Here is a 24,660-nt window from a genome sequence, read left to right as displayed (position 1 = left end):
ACTGGTGACAGAAAACAAGAGAGGCATGTCGGCTTGTAAAAATGGCCAAGAAACAATGACAGAGAGAAGAACATTGTAATTATTCCCATAGACATGGGCTGTTATCTCATACTAACAACTTCTTGGATAAGAACCCTGAGATAACAACATTGGATCTTGGTTGTGTAAACTAACCTCTAGGCCTCTACTTTCCAGAGTCAGGGCCAATTGTCATGGAACAGTGACCATTGCTAGAGAAAAATACATGGAGCTGTCTTGGGTTGAACAATGTGAAAAGGAAACAGTCATCTTGTAGCTTGTCTGAACTACGGGAATTTTAAAGTGTTCCACTACGAAAAAAAGCATGTTTGACTTGCCCTTCACTCAAGACACGCTGTCATATAATTACACTACAAAAGGGCTCTCTTTGACTAGATGTTCTTGACATAATAGTTAATCCAGCCCCACTGGTGGCTAAAGTTATCTTTTTGATGGAGGTTTCTGAAGTCATCGTAATGACAGAGAGCCCTCTGTGTATGGATGGGCTTCCAAAGATGAAAAAGGTGTTCTATCCTCCCGTGGCCTTTCCCCATAGTGCAAACTATGTATTTTCTCTTTTGAAAACACAATGGTAAATGTCAATTCCCTGCAGAACTCTGTGATTGCAAGACTGCAGAGATGGCCTAAAAAATATTGCTTACTTTCCCCCTGCTTATTTAACTGCTATAAGCTTTTTTATCTTGATATTGCATTGGGTTATTCTGAAAGCTCCAGGTAAAGTGCATATATGCCTTTCCCACTTGAGTTTGCTTACATTGTCTAAATTGGCCTTGGCCAACCTGGTGCCCTCCAGATGTTTTGGATTACAACTCCATAGACAGAAAGCTAGAGGGCATTATTTTGGCAAAGGCTGGTCTAGATTTCTTTTATAAGGAGTGCTTACATTTGACATGGGAGCCGGAAACTCTGTATTTATGCCAGCCAGGTACAGCTTCTTTCCTGTAGTTAAATATATGGTGGAGTGATGATGGCATATCAGAATTTAAGTGTCAGTGTGAAATTTGGTCCCTGTATCCTTGTAAAGACAGTACCTAAGGAGAAGAAAAGGCAGTAGCTAAGCATGAAAGCTAAAGGGGTCAGCATCCTCGACCCTCCCTGTATTTCAAGTGCTTGTTTAACAGATTTACTTTGGATCACCAGGAACTAATCTCAGCTGCAGAAAAAACATATTCCCCTTTTTATTTTTGACTCTCTTGGGCGCAGAAATGTAACCTTAATTATTTACAATTTCTGTTTAACCCGCAAGAAAGAAGGGCTTTTTCGCTGGCTAGGTTCAATTGTAATCCTTCTAACCTCCTTTGGGGTAGGTTTGCAGGTATGGCCGAAGGAGATAGGATCTGCTCATGTGATGCCCACCTGGTGGAAATTCTAGCTCACATGGCCCTTAAATGTAAAATGTATGATAATCTCCACCAACAATTATTAGACTATCTATGTATCCCAATGTGGAAACCAGAGAAAGAGTTTATATGCTTCTTATTACAGGGGAGAGACCAGGAGCTCACCAAGACAGTAGCTAAGTTCCTCTATTTGATTTTTTTTGCCGCCAAAGTACGCTACAGGACCCTGCCCCTGCTGGAGACCCACAGAGATGAAATAGATTGCTTGCCTCTTCATCCCTTTGGCAAATGATTGTACTGTTGAAATGGCGACGAGATCGCATTGGCCTATTTATTCTGAATGTTTGTAAGTGATGCCAATAAAGGTTTGATGATGATGATTTACTTTGGAATGAAATTACAAAACAAACATAAGAATTTGGAGAAAGCAGCTCGCTATTTTCTTGTAGGCTTTAAATAAGACTTGGTTAGTCTTACGGTAGAGCCCACCAGGGCTTTTTTTCAGCCGGAGGTCGCAGGAGTTCAGCTCCGGCACCTCTCAGGTGGGTGCCATTGCCATTCTAAAAGAACAAGGGAGAAATTCATGGTGAGGTCTGGAACCTCTTTTTCTCCCAAAATAGCACTGGAGCTCACCATCCCTCATAGGAAGCATAGGAAGATGAATCTGAGGTCCAGTGGCATTTGTCACCCAAAACATCTGGCCATACCAGGTTGGCAAAGCCTGATTTAATACCTAGGATTGTTTTGTGATATGCATTTGATGTTGATGATAATAAAATCATGATGATAGCTAGAATTGGAGCAATATGACTTTGCAGCAAACCTTTACTTTCTCGTGTGTTGTTAGCAATCATTTCGCTTGGTCCAAACGTCTTGTGAATTCCCAGTATTCCAGTGTTGGTATTAAAGGTAAAGGTAAAGGGACCCCTAACCATTAGGTCCAGTCGCAGACAACTTTGGGGTTGCAGCGCTCATCTCGCTTTATTGGCCAAGGGAGCCGGCGTACAGCTTCCGGGTCATGTGGCCCGCATGACTAAGTCGCTTCTGGCGAACCAGAGCAGTGCACGGAAACACCATTTACCTTCCTGCTGGAGCGGTACCTATTTATCTACTTGCACTTTGACGTGCTTTCGAACTGCTAGGTTGGCAGGAGCAGGGACCAAGCAATGGGAGCTCACCCCGTCGCGGGGATTCGAACCGCCGACCTTCTGATTGGCAAGTCCTAGGCTCTGTGGTTTAACCCACAGTGCCACCCGTGTGTTGGTGTTAAATCTACAATATTATCCTTGCAGTACAAGAAACAAAAGACTAGACTGCATGACGATGCCTTTTGCGGTAGCAGTTTTCAGTTATTAGCTTCCTGTGTTTAATTGTTCTGCTGCTGTAGTTTGCTGAAATAGAAACATATCTGTTGTCAGTGAGAGAAACCAGGATTCCATATTGCTCTACTGAAATTGAAGTTTGGTGGAAAGGTCATAGGTGGTCAGATTCTTACTCCTGGGTTACGGCTGAGTTTCCTTCACAGTCCCAGGACAGTCTCTAACAGTGTTTCCCAAACTTGGGTTTCCAGCTGTTTTCAGACACTACAACCCCCATCATCCCTGACCACCGGTCCTGCTAGCTAGGGATGATGGGAGTTGTAGTCCACAAACAGCTGGAGCCCCAAGTTTGGGAAACGCTGGTCTATAAGGACAGTTGCCACCAGCCAGGATTGAGCTCCACTGAAGTTCTGGTTGTTAGCATTTCTGGAGCCCTGCGCGGCATCCTCGCTTTCCTGCCCTGCAGCTGCCAGTTCCACTGATCAAAGCCGATAGAAATCCGCGCTCTCGTTGACATCCGTGGGCTCTGGATCGCGTTCAAGTTCCCATCTGGTTCCTTTTACGAGGGGCGTCGCCTCGTGTGCCTGTCAGGATCCCGGAGGCTCGTGAAGGGATCCCCTCGTGCGTGCCAGACAGTCCCCCGCCAGCTCTCTCCGGAGACCTCATGCAGCCTCAAAACTACATCTTTTCCCTCTCGCTCGCTTCTGAGGCAGCCATTCCAAAGGCGCAAAGGACGACGCTGCCGCCTTTTTCTTTCGCAGGTTCCCAGAGTAGGGTTGCTTAGCTTCTTTAAAAAAAAGTTTTCCCCAGAGTTGCTCAGCCTTTTTGGGCGAAATCGCAAAAATTAAAATAATGCCGTTTTTGAGCGATTTTTAATGGTGGCGGCGGAGAAAATCGGCGTGCCGATAGGGAATGCCATACGTCCGGATTCCTCCGGGCAGTGACTCCGGCGCTCTACTATATGCAGCGGTGTTCCGTATGTGTCCGGGACAACCCGGACGCATGACAACCCTATCCCGGAGACTCCAACTGAGGGAAATTTGGCCGCTACCGGCCGCGAGTGAGAAACTCCCCTGAACTTTCTTGAGGTGGTGATTTTGTTGGCGCAAGGAGAAACTACGAGGCCAGGGGGCTGGGGCGTGGATGAACGGACTGCTTGAGAACGGGCAACAAGGTTGTACGACTGAGGTTGTGTGACTGACTGACTGACCGACTGGCGCCCAACGGCTCCTCTTCCTCTGACAGACTTTCCCCTCGGCGCCCCCTCCTAATTCCCGGCCTCAGCCCCTCCTTCCCTCCCCGCGGCTTCCAACGAAGCTCCTCCCCCTCTCCCTCCAGCCCCCTTTCACAAGTGCGGCGGCCCCTCCCTCTCCCGCCTCCCCTCCGGGCGCCCCCTTCCCTCAGCCTCCCTTCCCTCCTCGGGCGCGCTCCTCTCCCACGTGCTTGGCGCGGCGCTGCTGCTCCCCACCGACGAGCGGGCGGTAGTGCCGCCCTGCCTCCCTCCCTCGCCCCTCATTCTTCTCGCGGCGCACCGGGCAAGAGCCGCCGCCTCTCCTTCCCTGAGTCGGCAGCAGCAGCAGCAGCAAGCTTCTTTTAACCCTCCTCCTTTTTCGCCTTCCAGGGTGGAAAGCTGCCGGCCCCTGTCACTAGCGGCTCCTTATCATTACTGCTGTTATCCTCGAGGCGGGCAATTTCGAGCTCGCTCTCCGAAAAGCCCCTCTGAGGGCGCCCACACCCGTCGATTGTTCTTCCCCTTTCCCCCTTCGCTCGGGAAGAGCCGGACCTCATCTCTCTCCCTTCTTTCCCCGACGGCTTTTAATCGTTTCGCTCGGGAAGGCGAGCAGCGGAGAGGCGGGAAAAGGGAGGAGGATGCAGCGCGGAGCGAGAGAAGGAGCAGCCACCGCCGCCGCCCCCCTGGCAGCCCCGACCCGCAGCAGCAGAGCGTCGCGCTGAGGTGGAGGGGAGCGCGCGAGCGGCCCGGAGGAATAACGCCTCTTCTCCTCAGGAAGGGAGAAGAGCTCCCGAGTCAGGGGCGAGCCGGAGGTCGGGGCTCCTCTCTGAGGCACCTCAGGATTTTCGCGCCCGCGACCATGGCGAGGCGGCGGGAGCTCCGCCTGCAGCCTTATTTCCTCTGGCTGGGCTGTGTGGCGCTCTGGGCGCAGGGAGCAGCCGCGCAAGGCAAGCAGCAGGTTCGCCCGGCGGATGGAGCAACAGGCGGCGGGGGCGGCGGCACCAGCTACCCAGCCTCGAGGAGCTTGGAAGGCGCCGCCACCACCAACCGAGTCCGCCGGAGAGGCCAGCAGGACGCGCTCAGGGGGTAGGGAAGCCGCGTTGCCTCGCGCCGGGCAGGTAGGCCTGCCTCTCACAAACAGCGGCGGCGAGGCGGCATTTATAGAAGCCGCGTGCCCGGATCGTACCACTTTCAGGCGGCAAGCGGGGGTGGGCTGCATGGTCTTCGTGGGTACGGAATGGAGCAGTCTCTGCGGACACGGGGGCCGCTAGGTGTCAGGGGAAAAGGATTCTAGCCTAGCTTGATGCTCCTTGATGCTCCAGTCGTAGGTGTGTCATGATTGGCCCCGCCCCAAAGAGCAGGTCACCTGGGGGACCTCCACCTGCAGTCTGAAGTGGTACAGTGCAGGCAAAAGGTTTATCTCCTCGATCCGATGCTGTTTGTGAGAACTAGGCCAGGCATGTATTGCCTTATTGTTGTTTAGTCATTTAGTCGTGTCTGACTCTTCGTGACCCCATGGACCAGAGCACGCCAGGCACTCCTGTCTTCCGCTGCCTCCGCAGTTTGGTCAAACTCATGCTGGAAGCTTCAAGAACACTGTCCAACCATCTCCTCCTCTGTCGTCCCCTTCTCCTTGTGCCCTCCATCTTTCCCAACATCAGGGTCTTTTCCAGGGAGTCTTCTCTTCTCATGAGGTGGCCAAAGTATTCAGGATCTGTCCTTCCAGTGAGCACTCAGGGCTGATTTCCTTCAGAATGGATAGGTTTGATCTTCTTGCAGTCCATGGGACTCTCAAGAGTCTCCTCCAGCACCATAATTCAAAGGCATCAATTCTTTGGGGATCAGCCTTCTTTTCTGGTCCAGTTCTCACTTCCATACATCACTACTGGGAAAACAATAGCTTTAACTATACAGACCTTTGTTGGCAAGGTGATGTCTCTGCTTTTTAAGATGCTGTCTAGGTTTGTCATTGCTTTTCTCCCAAGAAGCAGGCGTCTTTTAATTTCATGGCTGCTGTCACCATCTGCAGTGATCATGGAGCCCAAGAAGTAAAATTTCTCACTGTCTCCATTTCTTCCCCTTCTATTTGCCAGGAGGTGATGGGACCAGCGGCCATGATGTTCGTTTTTTTGATGTTGAGCTTCAAACCATATTTTGCGCTCTCCTCTTTCACCCTTATTAAAAGGTTCTTTAATTCCTCCTCACTTTCTGCCATCGAGGTTGTGTCATCTGCATATCTGAGGTTGTTGATATTTCTTCTGGCAATCTTAATTCCGGCTAGGGATTCATCCAGCCCCGCCTTTCGCATGATGAATTCTGCATATAAGTTAAATAAGCAGGGAGACAATATACAGCCTTGTGGTACTCCTTGTATTGCCTTAGCAGGAGGTTATGCGTGGAGGCAGCTGCAACCTGCCATTCCGCGCCCCCCGCTCCATCAAATATGTGCATGCGCACCATCTTGGCAACTTCTGGGTGATCCACAGGCAAAAATTCTGAAATGCCACCTTTATTGTGCTCTGATGAAACCTTCAGCTCACCTTTATTCTGCTTCCATGAAACCTTTGGCTACTCCTGCTCCCAACGCCTAAAAGCACTTCTGTAGTGCCCATCACAAGTTCTTTCCTCTTGTCCTGTGCTCATTTCCTGCAACTTCCTGATTTCCAGTGCTCCAGCCCCAATGAATTCCTTCCCTACCCCATAATATGCAACCACTCCTGCAATATTCCTCTTCTGCTCTCCTTCAAGTACTTCCGTGCAACTCAAAGGTAAATTATCCACATTCCCAGTCCCTATCTTCTAGTTCATTTATCTTCTTTAACTGGTCTCGCACCATCCGTAAGTCTTGTCTCTGATAAACCAGTGTTTCAGGTTAAAACATCATTTTATCTTGCTTCTGTAAAGCCTACAGCCACTTCCTGATAACTGTCCCATCAATGCTTGTCTCCCATGAACAGCCTCCTTCAACCCATAATTCTCCCTTGGCATCAGAGCCCAATCAACCTCCCACCAAGTTCTCTTTTACCTCAAATAGCCTTTAATCTTTCTTCCAGGATTTCAATATTAACTCTGCCACTGTTATCGCTACTTACTAGCCTTATGTCCTGTAAGAACTTAGCAACATCCCATAAGCAATTGATAGTTGCCTATGGGTGGCATCAAATATTGGACCTGGACCCATTCTTTAGTATTTCCCTTCACCCTCCTGCTGTCTGGTCCCCACACCCAGAACTAGTCCTAATGTGCTCTCTTGAAGCACACCGCTATAGAGCAATTGAGGGTTCTCTTTCATAGAAGGCTACAGTTTTGAAGATGAAATGGGTTTGCCTTTTTTTTCTATTTGACTTCTCCAAAGGTCCCCATGAAATAGACACCATTACTCCCAGGGGGTGCCAACTTGAATAACATATTGGGGGGGGCAGGTAAGCCCCGCCCCACATTATTGATCACATGATGCAGTGCTCACACACTATTTGAATGGGAATTCCCATCAACTTTTGGGGGGCCTGGCCCCCTCAAATATTTTATGGCAAGGAGGCTGGAGACCCCTCAGCCCCTAGGAGTTGGCTCCTATGATTACGCCTTTATCTTTGAAGTTGTCTTGTAGAAAACCTACCAACAAGGCAATACATAGGAACCACTGGTTTGCATCTAGCTCTAATGGACAGCCACATTTCTTTTGATCGTGTCTCTACCAGGCTATTTTGTTAAGATGCAGTTGTATCCCAATAGCCACCTCTCTATACAGCTTGTTTTCCTAATCAGTCCCATCACACATCTGTGCATTCCCTTTCAAACTTTCAGCCCAAATACTAGCAGTTGTCTCCATTTACTTCTGTCCTTTCCCCCTTCTGTAATTGTTGCTTTTCTTCTTAATGTCTACCGATTGGCTTGATTTGAATGCTAATTTTAAATTTTGGTCCATCTTGGAAAGTTTCCATATGTTTCTTGAGAATGGTGTAAAAAACATCTGGCTTTTGCAAAAGAAAGCATGTGTAAATACGACACTAATAGCTATACCAAATGTGGCAAATATTGCTTCAGCTTCATGATCAAGTTTTTAATGGTCTTTGCTATAACAGTGCTGAAGGGTGATTTCAATTAAAATCTGCTGAAGAAACATGTTTTTTCAGATTGGTTGAGGGAGGCTTTAAAATGCTAAGTTATAAAATGCATGATCATTTCTTTCCACTTTCAAATCTTTCTAATATACCTCTAGAAAAATCTGATTTTCATATAAAATGTAACTCTTGGTGTTAAGATGAAAAGGCTGTTTTAGATATGTTTGGTGTGAATTATTTACTGCTTGTAAAGTAGTTACAGTAGAGCATGCATTTGGTCCATTGTTCAGAACTGTTTAAAAATGGTACCTTACTAAATACTTATTACTTAGTCATTGTCTCTTTTTGCTAAAAAGTTGGGCTCTTAGCTCTTGGAGGGAGGGATTCAGTGAAATGCTTTTTTTATTAAGAAATGTGAGGGTTCTGTAAAAAAAAAAAGAAAAAAAGCTTGCATGTTGTTTCTGAGGCCAATGCATTTTTATCATGCAGACCTAAAATCTGTTTCCATTGACCTATATTTTTTGTGTACACACTTGTTTGCATATAACAGGCCAAATGTGTGTGGCTCCAGATTCCACTCCTACTGTTGTCCTGGATGGAAAACACTCCCTGGGGGAAATCAGTGTATTGTTCGTAAGTGTTTGGCTTCAGATTTTACAACCTCTGAGTAATAATCCATCCAAAAGACATCTTTGAATTTTAATTAATTACCCTTTTAAAAAGGAAGTAAGGAATTAATCTACTCTGGTTGCTAAGTTTAGGCTTCCATTATGCTTTTAAGAACTAGACACTAACTCACAAATCTATTGATTTAAAAAATGCCCTTTTACAGATTCAGAAATCCAGCAATGAACACTTAAAACAGAAATAGTCAAATACTAAGCAAAGTAGGTTGTACTTTATCAACAGAGAGAAAATGTAGCTGAGTTACCTAGGAATAATATTTCACATAAGGCTGTTGGTTGTTTTTGTTAGTTCGGGGCTGTGCTACAATAGATCTAGATTAGATTTTCTTAAATATATATTTAACAACAACATGATTGTTTATTTGGCAAAGCTCTTTATTGTGCTGAGCTATGTGACAACTGATAAGACTTGACAAAAGCATGTAAATCAGTTAAACTGTGGTTTGGACTCACCAGGAGTGAGCCTACATCCTGTGGCTAAGGTCAGAGTTCAGCCCTGGAACATGTGAAAAATGTTAAAGTTCATTTGGGCATATGCAGACTAGAGGGCTTTTATTTCCCCACTGACTAATATTATCAACATCCACTATCTCTGGGATATAGAGAGAAGAGGTTCAGGCAGTTGGGGTTTTATAAGTTAAGAGCACAATACAATGCAAGTTTAATCAAAAGTAAAACGATGTGTTCAGTGGGGCCCACTGTGTTCCGTGTGCCTCACTCCCAGGAATTTGTATAGGAGGGTAGCCTGCTGTAAACTTCCCTGGGAGTAAATTCCATTGAACTCAGTGTGGCTTACTTCTCAGGCGGCATGCCTAGTATTGAAGGATAGTTTAGTGTAGTAGAACATGAGGCTCTTAATCTCAGGGTCAGAGGTTTGAACCCCACATTGGGACAAAGATTCTTGCATTGCCCCATTGCATTGCCAAGGGTTGGAATAGATGATTCTCGTGGTTTCTTCCAACTCTACAATTCTATGATTCTATGATCTGTTAGTGTAGTTTATGGCCTGAGCTCTTGCACTGTGACACAGTAACAGTTTATAAAGTCAGGTGCTACATCTCCAAAGCTGTTGCAAGGGCACAATACATAACTTTACATAGATGCTGAGGTCTAATCCTCAAGCCCAGTACTAATGCAGCAATAGTTACCAGCACTGCTACAATGCTTCCCGAAAAGTCTAGATCCGGAACCAAGAGTTCCTTCTATTGAACTCAAAGGGCTGTTGAAGGGGCAATAAATTTCTTTTGTTAGTGTAATCCTGATAATCCATTCTAACTCATATCCTAATGCACCATTCAACAAATCAAGTGACTAAGAAGACCTGAATTGGGGTTTGAAATTTTAAACTTAGTTATGAAGGAATTCTGTTCACATTCTGACCCAGGTGTCTAGTTGGCCTTAACATTAACTGCACCATATAGGCATACCTTAAAGTTTCCTAACCCAGAAATAATAAAAGTAAGAGAATAGATCTGTGTTTTAACTATTTATTCTACTTTCTCAAGTGGCGGAAGGGTGACCTTTATTTTATTTCTGTTCTCAGTTATGGCATTTTTGGACAAAGTTTCATTTATATTGCAAGCCAATCTTCAGAACATTTTCACACATGATGCTTGAAATAGCTTTGGCTTAAATTGTTAGGTTTTACATTTGTATTACATATCTTGGCTACGATATACATACATTTTCTGTTTTGTGTTATATCCCATATTAACAACATCCACTATTAACACTGTACACAAACAGCACAAAGGGCTTCAAAGGCACATGTGAATATCTAGTTAGTTTCAGATGGGAAAATTTGCTCAGAATATGCTGCTAGGACATTGAAAAGCATTAATATAGATGCAGTGCTTGGAGTATAGATGTGGTCAGCCTGAATATTCTCCATCAGTCCTCTGAAAAACTACTGTATGAGTTAGATAGCAGGTTTGTTATATTCATGTGGAGTGCTTTGTTCTGCCCATATTTCAATAACCATCATTAAAAGCTCAAACAAGATAACAGTCCTATGCAAGTATTGCTATCTCAAACAAGGTAGCAACCCTGGAAGTAAGCTGCACTGAACACTGGATTTTCCTCTGAGTAAACATGGATATGCTGGAGCTGTGAAAATACTAATTTCATTACTTATCATTTGTATTGCACTTTAGCTGTGCAAAGTTATTTATTCCTTGCAGCGCTAAAACAGGTGTGGGAAGTTCCATCTGCTCATCTTTGAAATGTGTCAGTTAAGCTAGAAAATATTCCATTGTCTCTAAAACGAGGTCAGAGAGATATTTAAAATTAATATTCCTAGAAAACATTTGAATGAACCGTATCTCAAAAATAGTCACTTGTCTGGAGGTAATCATGTATCTTTACAGCAAAGGAACTTCAAAGTCTCTGACTAGCTCTATGTATGCTTTGGCTAGGAAAAAGTCAGCTGTTAGCATTGTTTTTGAAGATACTATTGCCAACTGGAGAGCCCATAGTTTAGGCTTATGGGGGATAAAACAATCCTGCTGTGAAATATGTGGATGAATTTAATTCGCTTGCTTTTTATTATCAAAATAACAGCCATGGGGGAGGTAGGAGGTCTGGTTCTGTGGAATAAGTGAACCACATCATGGTTGCAATGATTCCCCTCCCATTTCAAAAAGATGCTAATAACCCCAAGAAGGAAACTTCCATTGGCACCAGTGGTTGCCAGTGGTTCATTGGGACCACAGCGTTAAAGGAAAGAATTTAGCCCTGTCTCCCATTCCTCCCCACACCCAGTGCCATGGTCCTGATCCAACTCATCCTACCCTCCTTTGTGGCTATTATCTTGATAGCAAAAACAGGTGTCTTAAATGCATTCACACGCTTAAGGTCACATCTGTTTTGTCTCTCAGCCCTTACACGCAAAAGTAAAATGTCACTCCATAATTTTAGAATTTTCTGATTTCCAGATTGACTTTTACCTGTATTTAGCACACAAGTCTCACTTCTTAGAGAAGTAATGTTTTGTACCACCCTCTAAAATCTTAAGCGCATCATAACAGATTCTATCTTTACAGCCCTGTTTTTAGTAAAAGTGAAGCTAGCATAACAAACACAAAACCAAAAACAAAAGTAACATTGTTTCAGCATATACACAGTTGCTTATGTTCTTGGGGGGGTGGAATTGGACACATTTAAGCAAACAATTTATCTTGTTTGCCAGTGTTTCTTAAGCAATTTAAGATGTACAAGCATTTTGATTCATTATTTTCTTCCTCAGCAATTTGTAGAAATAGCTGTGGTGATGGATTTTGTTCTCGCCCCAACATGTGCACTTGTTCCAGTGGTCAGATATCGCCAACCTGTGGAACAAAATCAAGTAAGGCCTAAAGTCTCCATTTTTAAAGTTAGGGAGAAAAAGTGTTTTGCAGCGTTTTACACTAGGATAGTGTTTAAGGATAGATAAATACAAAATGCATGAGAGAGTTACCTGTCTTGTCTTCCCTACCCTCTTTTGCATGAAAGGTGCTGCTTTGCATATAGAAGTTTCCTGCTCCTTACTTTTTATGACTGTGTGTCTCAAATGCCCTCCCATGGGAGGTCCAAAGGGTTCTGCCCCTACTTGCCTTTCAGTGAAAACACCTTTATTTAAGAACGCATTTGTGGAAAATGTAGTTTAGTTTTTGCTGTTCAGCTACTTCAGTTCTCTGCTCGCGCTCCGAGGCCCCCCAGCCCTTTCCCAGTAAATAACTTCAAACGGACACATAATTTTAGTTTAAGTTTTTGGGTAAAATTTAGGCCACAACTTTATTGATTACAAAACAAATTGAGCAGTATTGGTCTATGCATTGGTCAGGGACTATAACTGACTCCTGCCTCTCTGGCTGGCAGTCTGAAAGGGTAAACACCAAACAAGGGAGCAACATCGGTGAAGATCAATTGAAGCTCACCCCGGGGTTCCTGTGGTCCTGGCATGGCCCTAGCCCCTCAAGCGGACTTCGGACGAGATCCAGGACCCCCAGATTCCTTTACTGGAATACCCTATTTCTGGAGGGGCAGGTGAAGGCCACGCCTCCCCTCCCGCACATTTATATCAACCAATGCCTAACCGCCAAACCTTACAAAGTTGTGACGATTGCTAAGGGGGTAGGTGAAAACCAAGTGGCTAAAGCCAATCTGCCAAATGGAAAAATTCCTACCCAGCCCCTGCGCCAAAGCAGGCGACCCAAACCAAAGCAAAGCCAAAGCAACAGCACCTAAAATAGGGAGGGAGGGTGGGTGTTCAGCAGCGTGAAGCGAGTGCCCAACCCTGGTCATGCGGCTGCATTTATAGGTCCCTGGGATCACGCCACTTGCCCCAGTTGGCCCAAACAGCCAAGCGTGATCCCGGGGCCCAACAGACAAGGTTTGGGCCACACCTAGCAACAACACACCCCGTGGGGGTGGCTTAAGGGTCCCGAGCGCAACCAGGACCCTCGATTTAGGAGGATCCTATTTGGGGTCTTTTTATGTATGTAGTTCTTGTTTTATTTTTAAAATTGACGTTTTGTATTTTGAATTACCTTATCTCCTGAAGTTATCAGCAGTGCAGTTTTATGCATGCAGTATTACCGAGAAGCATGTCCTACTGAGTTCAATGGGTCATACTCCCACGTAACTGGGTATAGGATTGCAGCCTCTGTTTTAATAAAGAAAATTTAGGAAGGTAGTAATATATTAATTCATGTCGATTATTCTGTGCACCTAGAATAATGAACAAAAGACCTTGAGGTCAGAGAATGAATGGGTGGATGGGATGAGGTTGATATAAGAAAAGAAACCAATTGTAGGAACGGTAAAGACCTTTGAGATAAAGGATAAAAGAGATAACGACAAAGGAGCTTCAAAGTGACAACATAAATCTAAAGGGGAAAGTGCAGAGATTTAAGAAAAGGATAATATCATAGTGAAATTAGAGGAAGGAAAAATATATTGAGTATGGCAGTCTAAAGGCAAAAGTTATAGTTGGATTGTTGTTTTTTTACTGCAAAATTCAGAGCACCATGCCTGTTATCTGCTTTCGGCAGAGTAGTTTCACCCCAACAGCACAAGAAGAGAGAAGGGTGGACAGAAAAAAAGAAGTGTCATGAACAAGGATGCAGTGGTGGGAGGGGGACACACAGATATCTTAATGTGAGAAAGTGGGGAGGCAAGTGTATATAAGTGAAGAGGTGAGAGACTTCCCCATTTTTCTGACAGGGTAGCAGCAAATGAAGGAATTAGTTACACATGCATTGGAATTCACCAGCCTTTAGCTCCATGCCTGTAGCTTAAAATAACGTGCCTTAGATCGCTTTTAAGATTACAGCAAAGTCTTTCCAGTTAATGAGGTGCTGAAATATGTTACGTATTCTTATGCGGTTATTTCCTATTTTCTGCTTTAAATTAATACCTATCGCAAGTATTTGGGCAGCCTTGAAATATCACTGCATGCTTGATTGGTGGTTGTGCATTTTTTAAAGCTACCTGCCATAATTTTAAACTGTCCGTGTTTTGCTGCAGTACAACAGTGCAGTATCAGATGCATGAATGGTGGTTCCTGTCTAGAAGACCAATGCCAGTGCCAGAAGGGATATATTGGTACTTACTGTGGACAACGTAAGTAGATACTTTGGCTTCCTTCTGGACTGTAGGAAAACCATAATTTGCCTTTAAACCAAGATCCCAGGTCATGGTTTCATTCTGGTTTAGGAGCAAACTACAGCTTACTCAGACTATAGATTGCCACGTTTTTGATGCAATAGCAAAATAGTTTGCCAAGAAGCCCGTTTAGAAATTGCAGTGTGCAAGAGTATGAGAGAGGGAGGATGGAGTTTGCAACATCAAACCTGACTGCTCATGCATGCTAATACCAAACCATTGCTTGGTATTATGTCTCCATACACTTGAGTAGTCTTTATTGTCCATATAGAGACAGACAGAATGGAGCTTAGGAAGAGAAAGGTAGATAATTGTAGGATAGAATTCCCCTTTCCTACCCTTGCTATCTTTCTGTGTTTCTATGTGTGTTGCTTCTTCCTTCCTTCCCTATATTATTTGCTGTTACATTGCACACCCTTGCTTGCTCCTTAAATTTCAAACATTTCTTGCCTTCCACTAGCTCTCCTTTTTCAGCGGTTCTTTTGGCTCCGGCATTTTATATCAGTGAGAATCAAGATCTGAGGTGGCAATAAACATTGCAGTTATTTTAGCCACACTTGAAGGTTTGGGCCGTAACCTATATGCTGATAACATGCTCAAGTCTTTGTGTGCTTGTGTTTCTGTAGCCAGAACCACCCCATCCATGCACGAGAAGGGGATATCAGAAGACCTGGTAGTTCCCAAGGTTTGCAGAAGTACAATAAATATTAGAGGAGCCCTTAAAGGGGGGACAACTCCCAAAAGCCCCATGAATATTCTCTTTGGCTTCGGAATGCTGACTGTTTGCTGGCGTAGTGGGGAGGGTGGAGAATAAAAAATCTCTCTCTCTCTTTCTCCCTTTCTCCATATCCTGGAGGAGGGCATGCTTGGCTGACTGGATCAGCAGACAGGAGCACGCCACACACTGCACCATTTTGTTGCAGGTCCAGCTTGTGTGCACTGAATTGCAGTTCACATGAAAATTAGACAAATATTATTCTTATCCATTATCACTATGCAAACATTATTTAAATGCACTGTACTTGAGATTTAAAAAAACCAATGTTATTTCACATGGCATCATAATTCACTCGCTATATGTTTTTATAACAACACAGAAGTGTTGTCATTCTGCGCACAGATGAGTGAAAGGTAATTCGGTTTAATAAGCCTTGATAAGGAGTAGAATGTCTTGCGACAACAGTACATTTTTATGTGTTTCCCCTTGTGATATAAGGGGATAGTTCTAGCACACTTCAAAGTTCTCCCCTCCCTTTCATTTCCCTCCCCGCCCCCCCTTAGTATGAATGATTTATTCACTCCCTACTTCTGTGTTGTTTTGGCACAGGAAAGCTGAATGCTTTCAAAACCTGACCATACGCTTATAGGGGCTGGGTTGGAAACCTGCCTAAAAACATTGAGACCAAATCACTTTTAGCTGTTGCTTGAGGAAGTTGTTAAGACAGTGAAACCTCTTATGGTTGCAATCTGCTAGGTAAAAATGGAGCTATTGCAGACATAGATACTTTTAGCACTTTATAGATTGCACTGCAATATGCACTTGTGAAACAACTCTGGATTATTTCATTTTAGAGTATCTCTTTAACTGCAGTCCAACGAAAGGGAAACTCGCAGATTGAGCTCAATGCAAGAATGGGCTTTAAGATCTTGTACAAACTGTTGTTTTTTTCCAGAGTAAGAAGGCAAATAAAAAAACCCCAAGTATTTCGAACACAAATGGACTGTCAAAACCTTGCTATACATGCTGTAGAGTCACATACCTGAACAGCCAACTTCCTTATTTCCTTGGGTTTTTTTGTGCTTTGATGGTTGGTGGCTGACATTTTCAGACAGAAACCATGAAGAAAGGGAATGTGGAGTGAGATCAGACAGAAACCATGAAGAAAGGGAATGCGGAGTGAGATCGGACAGTTAGAGAGCAGGAAAAATCAGACAAATCAGAGAGCAGGAGAGATTGGATAAATCCATCCCCCCCTTTGCCTCTCTTTTACCCATTGGCTGCAGCAATTATTTTTTTTTACAGTGGGGGGAACCTGGAGAGTTGGGGGGAAGAATGTGGACAAATCCTGCATTAGAAGTGTTCCCATAGGAATGAATGGAAATCTTGAACTTGATACGCGTATGCTCGTAAAGTGAGACTTGTGTTTCTTTTAACAGACACTTAAAAGAACAAAACTGTAAAGAAAAGATAAATATTCCTCCCTATTCAAAACTTGCATTTTTCACAGCATACAGAACTGCCTCATGAAAGGGGCACCTGTGGCTCAAAATGTCTGGCCATTTTGAACTGCTCTGCCTACTTATTCTGAACTTTCAATACCTTCCATCCATCCATCCTTTTCTTTCTTTCTTTTAGCACACTTATAATCCATCTTTCATTGCAATAGATCCCAGGGTGGGGTAAAGAATACACTGACATAATAGCACTCAAGTCTGTTCTTCTGCTGATAATTCTAAACTATGTACGTTCACTCATCGGCTGACGCATTCTCTTGTCTTTATAACATATCCCCCCATTAGTTACCATTGGCCTCAATCTAGGAAATTATGAGGGCAAAGTTATAGCGTCTTCCTGTGTCAGTGAGGCAAGGCACACAGTATGGTAGCCTTTTCCAACCTGATGACCTCCAGATGTTTTAGACTACGATCTCCATTAGCCCCAGCCAGCATGACCCGTGGTCAGGGGTGACGCAAGTTGTAGTTCTGTAACATTTGGAAAGTACCAGATTGGAGGATGTTGCAGGATCTTGCTCTCTTCTTAGAAACAGTACATTTATATGTGGCTTTTTTGTGTGAAATGGGGTTTGTTAATGCAATCTAGATGCTCAGATTCATTAGTGAGCCTTGAAAAATGCAGAACGGATTTTAAGCCATCAGCGTTATTTTCACAGCACGTTAGCCTAATTATACTGCCCCTCCTTATATCCTACCAGCAAGTTACACTTACTCTGATCTTGTCAACACAAACTTTTCCTTCATTCCTTCTGTTTGGATATTCTTTGCCACCTCCTGCTATCTACATATGTGCTTTTCGTCCCTCTGTTCCCAGACATCATGGCACTGCAGACAAATGTCATGTCCCCTGGGGTGTCTCGATATGGAGTAGGGGAATGGTTTCTGCTGTATGTAAATGCTTGTTTGCTTAGAGGCCCATTCAGAAATCCTAGGGGTATAAAAGGAAATGTTTCTTTGGGAGAACTGATCCTGTTTTCACTTAACGGGCCAGCAAATTGAAGCTTTGATTACCGTATGATAGAAATACTTATTTCAGATAGTTTTGCAATATTATTTCACACATAATTATCAGTGATAATATTCTTTGCAATGTTTTACAGTTTTGTTTTTGCAAGAAATGGTAGGCTGCAGTTTGCTCAAGCAGTCTTTGAACTATTCCTCCATTGTAAGGAAAATGGTATCTGGGTAAGACCTTCAGCTAGATTTCATCTAGAAGTGGAAAAATCTGTGACTACAGCTTCCATCATACCTAACCACTGGCCTGGCTAGCTGAGGCTGACGGATTTTGGAGTCCAACAACATTTGGAGGGCTATAGGTTTCCTGCCCTTCTCTAGATATTATGAACTCTCTCTCTTTTTGGTTTGGAAACCGTGTACAGTAGACCCTCAGGTTACGTTACTCTCTAGTAATGTAAACTTCGGGTTGCGAAAGCAGCAAACCTGGAAGTATTTTTCTGGGTTTCGCTGCTCGTGCATATGCAGAAGTGTTCTATCACACGACGTGCATGTGCAGAAGCAGCACCTCTGGATACAGATTTTTCGGGGTGCTCACAGACCCCGAGAACAAATTAAATTCGTATCCAGAGGGTCCACTGTATTTTTAATATAGTGCTGTCCATATGACCTTCTCTGTGCAGTTTTATGATTGGTATATTGGGTTCCACCTCCCATTCTTTCATAATCCACAACAGGCTCACTGATTGTATTTCTGGTACAGTGGACGCTCAGGTTGCGAACGTGATCCGTGCGAGATGCACGTTCGCAGCCCGCAGCATTTGCAACCTGCAGTGGCGCGTCTGCACGGGTTGCGATTCGGCACTTATGCGCAAAGCGTGATTTAGCGCTTCTGCGCGTGCGCGATTGCTGAAACCCGGAAGTAACCCATTCTGCACCCATTGGATTTGTATATGTATGCATACCTCACTGTTCATCATGCATCTAGAAAAGTATGTACCAAACTATAAAAACTCCTAGGATGCTCTCAGGGTCTGGGTCTGTCCCCCACCCTTGGTATAGAATTTCAGCCTAGTATAGATCCTTTTCCTAGAACCTGTTCATATTTTCTGACCTCTTCCCAACACTCTGCCGCAAACCTCACTTACTTGGTTGCATTATAGCAAGCGCTAGCTCAAGCATAAAAGCAGGTAATTTCTTATTAAAGCTATTCTAAAGACTTATTGCAAGTTTCACTTAATTACCATGTTGGGCATAATGATGGTGAAAAGCATCCATTTTATTAATTTGTTCTGTAGAACTTCAAAGGGATATTTTCAATATGACCAAGTACGTAATTATGGGTTCCCCCCCCTTTTTCTAATTCAAAACACAGCTGTCTGTGAAAATGGATGCCAGAATGGCGGTCGCTGCATAGGACCCAATCGCTGCGCATGTGTGTATGGATTCACAGGCCCACAATGTGAAAGAGGTAAGAACTAAAAACTGCAGGGAGGGAAATGTACATGAAATCAATGTGGGTCCATCATTACCTTGGTGACTGCATGTTTTCATATTTTTTAACTTATTCTTAATTGTCCGTATTCTTGGTAGCATATAACATTGCAGAAGTTATTCAAAACATGTCAGAGATTTCATCTGAGAACAATTTCCCTTTAAATATAATTTATAAATCCCGTTCTTTGTTAAACTCTAGGTTTCTTTGATTCCTAATTTCCCCTGTCATCTTTGCCAATTCTACATATTCAAATAACTTCGCCTGTCATTCCAATTTAGTTGGTGTTTTATCTCCCTTCCACCATCTAGCTATTAACATTCTCGCCGCAGTAGTGGCATACATAAATATCTTTCTTAATTCTTTCAGTATATCTGCAGCAATAATACCTAACAAGAAGGCTTCCAGCTTTTTGATGAAAGTTAGCTTGAACATTTTTTAAAGTTCATTATAGATAATTTCCCAAAAGTTTTTAATCTTTTTACATTTCCACCACATGTGGTACATTGTTCCCTCTGATTCTTTACATCTCCAGTGAAGATTTGAGCTGGTTTTATACATTTTCTCCAGCTTGCTTGGTGTAATATACCATCGGTAGAACATCTTCATAAAATTTTCTTCTAAAGTAAATTTTAAGTCCTTTCTCCAAAGCTTTTCCTAGGATGCCATCTGAATATTATAACCGAAATTTTTAGACCACTGAATCATCACAGATTTAACCTCCTCCTCTAGCACTTCCCAATCCAGTAACAATCTATACATTTTGGAAAGTAATTTAGCCTTACTTTGTAATAGATCTCTCTCAAGTTTCGATATTTCAGTAGCAAACCCTTTTGTTTTGTCTAATTTAAATATATCATTCACTTGATGATCATTTGATTAGCTAGGCCTCTTCTGGTCCCTCACCCCTACCCTGTGGGAACTGTTTATAGTGGGGTGGCTATAGCTTTATATTGACCTGTTACCTAAACTTCTCTTGCCTTGACAACATAGCCTCATTTGCTCCATAAATTCAGGCCAAAAAATGATTTTGAGTTGGAACTACAGATCTTAATGCCACAGCCTGTACTTCCTCAGGTTCTTGTCACAGGCTCCATGCCACAAGGGGGACGCAGGTGGCGCTGTGGTCTAAACCACTGAACCTCTTGGGCTTGCTGATTGGAAGGTCAGCGGTTCGAATTCGCGCGACGGGGTGAGCTCCTGTTGCTCTGTCCCAGCTCCTGCCAACCTAGCAGTTCAAAAGCACAGCAGTGCAAGTAGTTAAATAGGTACCGCTGTAGCGGGAAGGTAAACAGCATTTCTGTGTGCTCTGGCTTCTGTCACGGTGTCCCGTTGCACCAGAAGCGGTTTAGCCATGGTGGCCACACGACCTGGAAAGCTGTCTGTGGACAAATGCCGGCTCCCTCAGCCCCATAGTCTCCTTTGACTGGAATTAACCGTCCACGGGTCCTTTACCTTTAGTAATAATGCATAACCAGTACAATTTGTAGAGACCACTGTTGCTTAATGTTCAGAGGCAGTGAGTGCTTAATGATAAAATAGCAAAACAGTTCTGGTAATTTGCCTGCTTTGTAGCTTGAAATTTTAGTGAGAGTTCTTAATTTGAAGTCTTAGAAGTTTATAGCTAAAGTTTCCGCAGATTTCTTGGGTAAACTGTGTTAATATTTGTGCAGTGTAATCCTACGCATGTTTACTCAGATGTAAACTACTGTGTACAGTGGGGCTTTCTTCCTAGTAATTGTGTTTAGGATTGCAGCCTTAAAGAATTTATCGTGCTAATATTTATGTTATTGTACTTTAAATACAGAGATTTTATAGTTCTGTAAATTAAGGTAATTTAAATTAGGTATTTTCTCCCTAATATGGAACACATGTAGCTTTCCTTCAGATTGGCCTCTCAAACTCCGTGGTATGATAAAGCGTGACCGCTTGTTCAGCTATCTGGGTTTCTAGCAGACTAATTTCCGGGCTGGAGACAGGAGACTGAGCAGTAACTAATCACTGGCATGATTACAGTATATTTAACTTGAAGGTTTGCTGCTGGGCTGCAAGAAAGCACAACCTCTTTTGGACCCTCCCAGCCACACTTTCCTATCTATTATTTTGTATCCTTTATTGGAAGCCCTTCCTGTGGCCAGCTCTGCTTCTTGGTTTTTGAAGATATGCAGATAATCTAGAAGAATGTTCTTTGTGAACTGCAGAATATATTTTTTTTCTATGCAATATGAATTTTATGAAGATCATGTGAATTTCAGTAGTCATATGAATTAATAAAAATGTTGGGGGTTTTTTTTTGAGGGTGGTATTTTATTATATTTAGTAATTAGATTTCTTACCCATAAAGGTAAAGGTAAAGGTACCCCTGCCCGTACGGGCCAGTCTTGACAGACTCTAGGGTTGTGCGCCCATCTCACTCTATAGGCCGGGGGCCAGCGCTGTCCGCAGACACTTCCGGGTCACGTGGCCAGTGTGACAAGCTGCATCTGGCGAGCCAGCGCAGCACACGGAAACGCCGTTTACCTTCCCGCTAGTAAGCGGTCCCTATTTATCTACTTGCACCCGGGGGTGCTTTCGAACTGCTAGGTTGGCAGGCGCTGGGACCGAGCAATGGGAGCGAACCCCGCCGCGGGGATTCGAACCGCCGACCTGACGATCGGCAAGTCCTAGGCACTGAGGTTTTACCCACAGCGCCACCCGCGTCCCATGTATTACCATAAAGTCCAAGGGCAGATAATTCATACCCAGAATAAACCCATTGAAATCAGGGGTTTCAAGATAGTAATTTTTTAATAAGCCCATTGTTTTCGGGGGGGGGGGCTCTTCCGAATATGACTTGATCAGATACAACTGATATTTACTTGAATCATAAAATATCCATCAATGAAGTGAAGGGCGCCTCCCATTCATAAAAGGCTAGCAAAAGGGGGAAGGCAGTTTTTGGATTATTCCATCTTTAGGATCCCCCCCCCCCAAATTTGGGAGAGCTATTCAACCGTTTTGAGTAGATGCTTGGAGGGCAGAAGGGACTGCATGGTGAAAATAGAATCAATGCTTGGAATGTATATTTACACACAGGCAAATGAGAGGGAAGATAGTTCTTCTGCAGAGAGAATTGTCTCCATAGTGCTATGTTGAATATAATCCATTATGTTAATTTTTTTGACATGTAAAAATAAAACATAATGATAACCAAACAAATAAAGACAAAGATCCACATTACTGTACAATGAATTATGGGTGAGCTCTAATATGAGCAGGCATCTTTATGCCTCCAAAATTTGCTTCAGTGGCTTGGAGAACCCTCTGGGCCAAATTTTGGAGATAAGCATGAGGCTGAGCAGGGTTACGAGAAACCAGAAGTCTAACTCTGCAAAGTGGATTTCCATTGTGCAAGCAGGCAAACACTGCTGCAGGTTGGCTTAATAATATTTTGTATGCTTTGTATATCTTAATGTTAATAATAATAATAATAATAATAATAATAGTTTTAAACTTGAATTTGGAGAATAGAGAAGGATTGTTATAGTCATGAAAATTTTCAAAAGTTGTGAGATGAATTTATGTTTAAATTATATAAAAAGCTTCTAATTATGTTAGAAGTAAATTCATGCTTTAAAGATTCTTGCAGCACATAACACCATAGTAGGTAGTACTATTTATCCAACAGTATTTACTGGAATGTATATTCACATCTGTATTATATCTATCTATATCTATCTATCTACCTATCTATCTAATCATCTATCTATCATCTATCTATCTATCATCTATCTATTTATCTATCCAGTAGCATATTAAAGTTGGCTAGGATAGGTAAATAGTTGTAATTACATTGTTACGTTCTATTCTTATATGTGTCTGTGTATATATGCCTAAAAGAAAAGTAAATAATTACAAGGAGGTACCCCAGCCTTATACCCAGGAACTACAAAGAGATAAGGATAGAACTTGCCAGATTACAACTAGGGATCAGAAAATCTTGTCAATTTCAGTATCTCTGTTTCTCTTTTTTCCAGTCATAAGTTCAGATCACCACATTGCTAAATCAATTTGTGATTTCTTTTTCCTTATGAAAATTCACCAGCATTTTACTGTGAATTTCTCATAATCTATACCTTTAAGTGCAGTTTTCCTTAGTATAATGCATTTTTGTACATTATTTTCACTAAGACATGCATCGTTATGCAAACTTTACTTAGCATATGCATTTTTGTACAGATTACTTGGTTGGAGAACCACATTGCATCATTCAAAGTGTGGATTTCACAACATGCCTGCATTTTAGTTCTCATATACCGGTAGTTTCAGGAAATGCGAATTAGGTAGATTCATCTTTATGTGTGGACAGCCTTTCTCCCTCACTCCTAGTTGCAACATAATGTGCATTTATGGCCATTTTCACATTATGATAACTTGCGTTTCATTATTTAAATGACGTATATCTAGTTCTTCATTGGCAGGACAGCTTAAAAAAGCATCAAGACATCTTTTTATTTCTTCATAAATTATATTTTTTTACAGAAACACGTTTCTTTTGAGCCGTAACATTTCCATACCTCATATTCCAAAAATCAACAAAACCAGCCCATCTTGAACAGAACAATTAAGCAATTTGTGGCACCTCAGATCTTACAATTGCCTGTGTTGCCACAAGACAACTCTGGGGGTACCGGGTACAAACTGAGTGCGCTGCTTGGGTCTTGGGGGGCTTGTAAAGCTGGATGCCCTTCTGGGGAGATTTAGAGGGATTCTTATTGCCATTGCGTGGACAGGCGGAGTCCCCCCAAACCCTGGGCTGCCCCCGTGAGGAATAACGACTCAAGACAATGTGTTATGGGATTAAAATTGGCCACAACTTTATTATGTTTCAGATGTGGGTAGACCTTGGTTCAGGCATTGGGCGTTTATCCCTCCCAGTCCCCCATTGGGGATCTGGGGAACATCAGGGTTATCCAGAGGGTGGGGGGGATGGGCTGGCTCCGGAGAACATATGTTCAAGCAGAGAAAGCCTGCCTCTGTTACGCCGCCGTCGCAGGGGATCGCAATGACAACCTCTCAGCGTACAGCCAAAGCCTCCCCTCAAAACAACCCCTTTAACGGGGAACCCTGGTATCGCCACCGCAAAGAGAAGGGTGGCGTGAGTCACTGCTACACACCCACCCCTAATTTAGGGAAGATAGACTAAAGGATTCCACCCAAGGCCTGATACCACCAAAGTTGTGACGTTTTGCTACGGGAAAGGCAAACCTGCCAATGCAGGAGAATTCCTTTCCGGCCCTTCAACAGCGACCTTGACGTAGCAGCGCCCACGTACCTGTGGAGAAAAGGTTAACCTGCAAAAGAAGTCTTAACTGAGGGTGGGTAGGGTGGGAGAAGCTCTGGAGCCAACTGACGATTCCCAGGTAAGATCCTCCCCCTATTGTGTGGGCAGGGTGGTCCCTCCCCCTACCTGGCCTGATCACCTTGGCAACACCTCCCCAGGCGGGATTGGGCAACTGGCTAAGGTAGGCGGAGACCTCCAGGTATCCCGCCTGGGGAAGGCGAAGCCAAGCCTGTGTTAATGGTGCCGCATAGGGTCCAGTGGGCTGCCCGCGACCATGCAAAGGGTCTCCCCATTTAATGTGGGCAGCGGTCATTCTGTGGCTAGGTTTGTGGTG

General features: G+C 43.5%; 1 protein-coding gene across 1 annotated transcript in view; it reads left to right on the top strand.

Moving 5' to 3' along the window:
* The first annotated feature begins 4,306 nt into the window (after positions 1 to 4,306).
* The window catches only part of FBN2 (fibrillin 2), a 150,410-nt gene continuing 130,056 nt past the window's right edge, over positions 4,307 to 24,660 (top strand). Inside the window, exons 1-5 of the mRNA XM_053409269.1 lie at positions 4,307 to 5,015; positions 8,541 to 8,623; positions 11,921 to 12,019; positions 14,182 to 14,277; positions 18,884 to 18,979. Of these exons, the coding sequence (XP_053265244.1) occupies positions 4,789 to 5,015; positions 8,541 to 8,623; positions 11,921 to 12,019; positions 14,182 to 14,277; positions 18,884 to 18,979 (601 nt within the window). The 5' untranslated portion in view covers positions 4,307 to 4,788. The remainder of the gene's footprint in view (positions 5,016 to 8,540; positions 8,624 to 11,920; positions 12,020 to 14,181; positions 14,278 to 18,883; positions 18,980 to 24,660) is intronic.

Source organism: Podarcis raffonei, chromosome 11, assembly GCF_027172205.1.
Source record: "Podarcis raffonei isolate rPodRaf1 chromosome 11, rPodRaf1.pri, whole genome shotgun sequence".
NCBI lineage: Eukaryota > Metazoa > Chordata > Lepidosauria > Squamata > Lacertidae > Podarcis > Podarcis raffonei.
The sequence above is the reverse complement of the archived record's forward strand: the minus strand, read 5'-3'. Positions and strand labels throughout refer to the sequence as shown.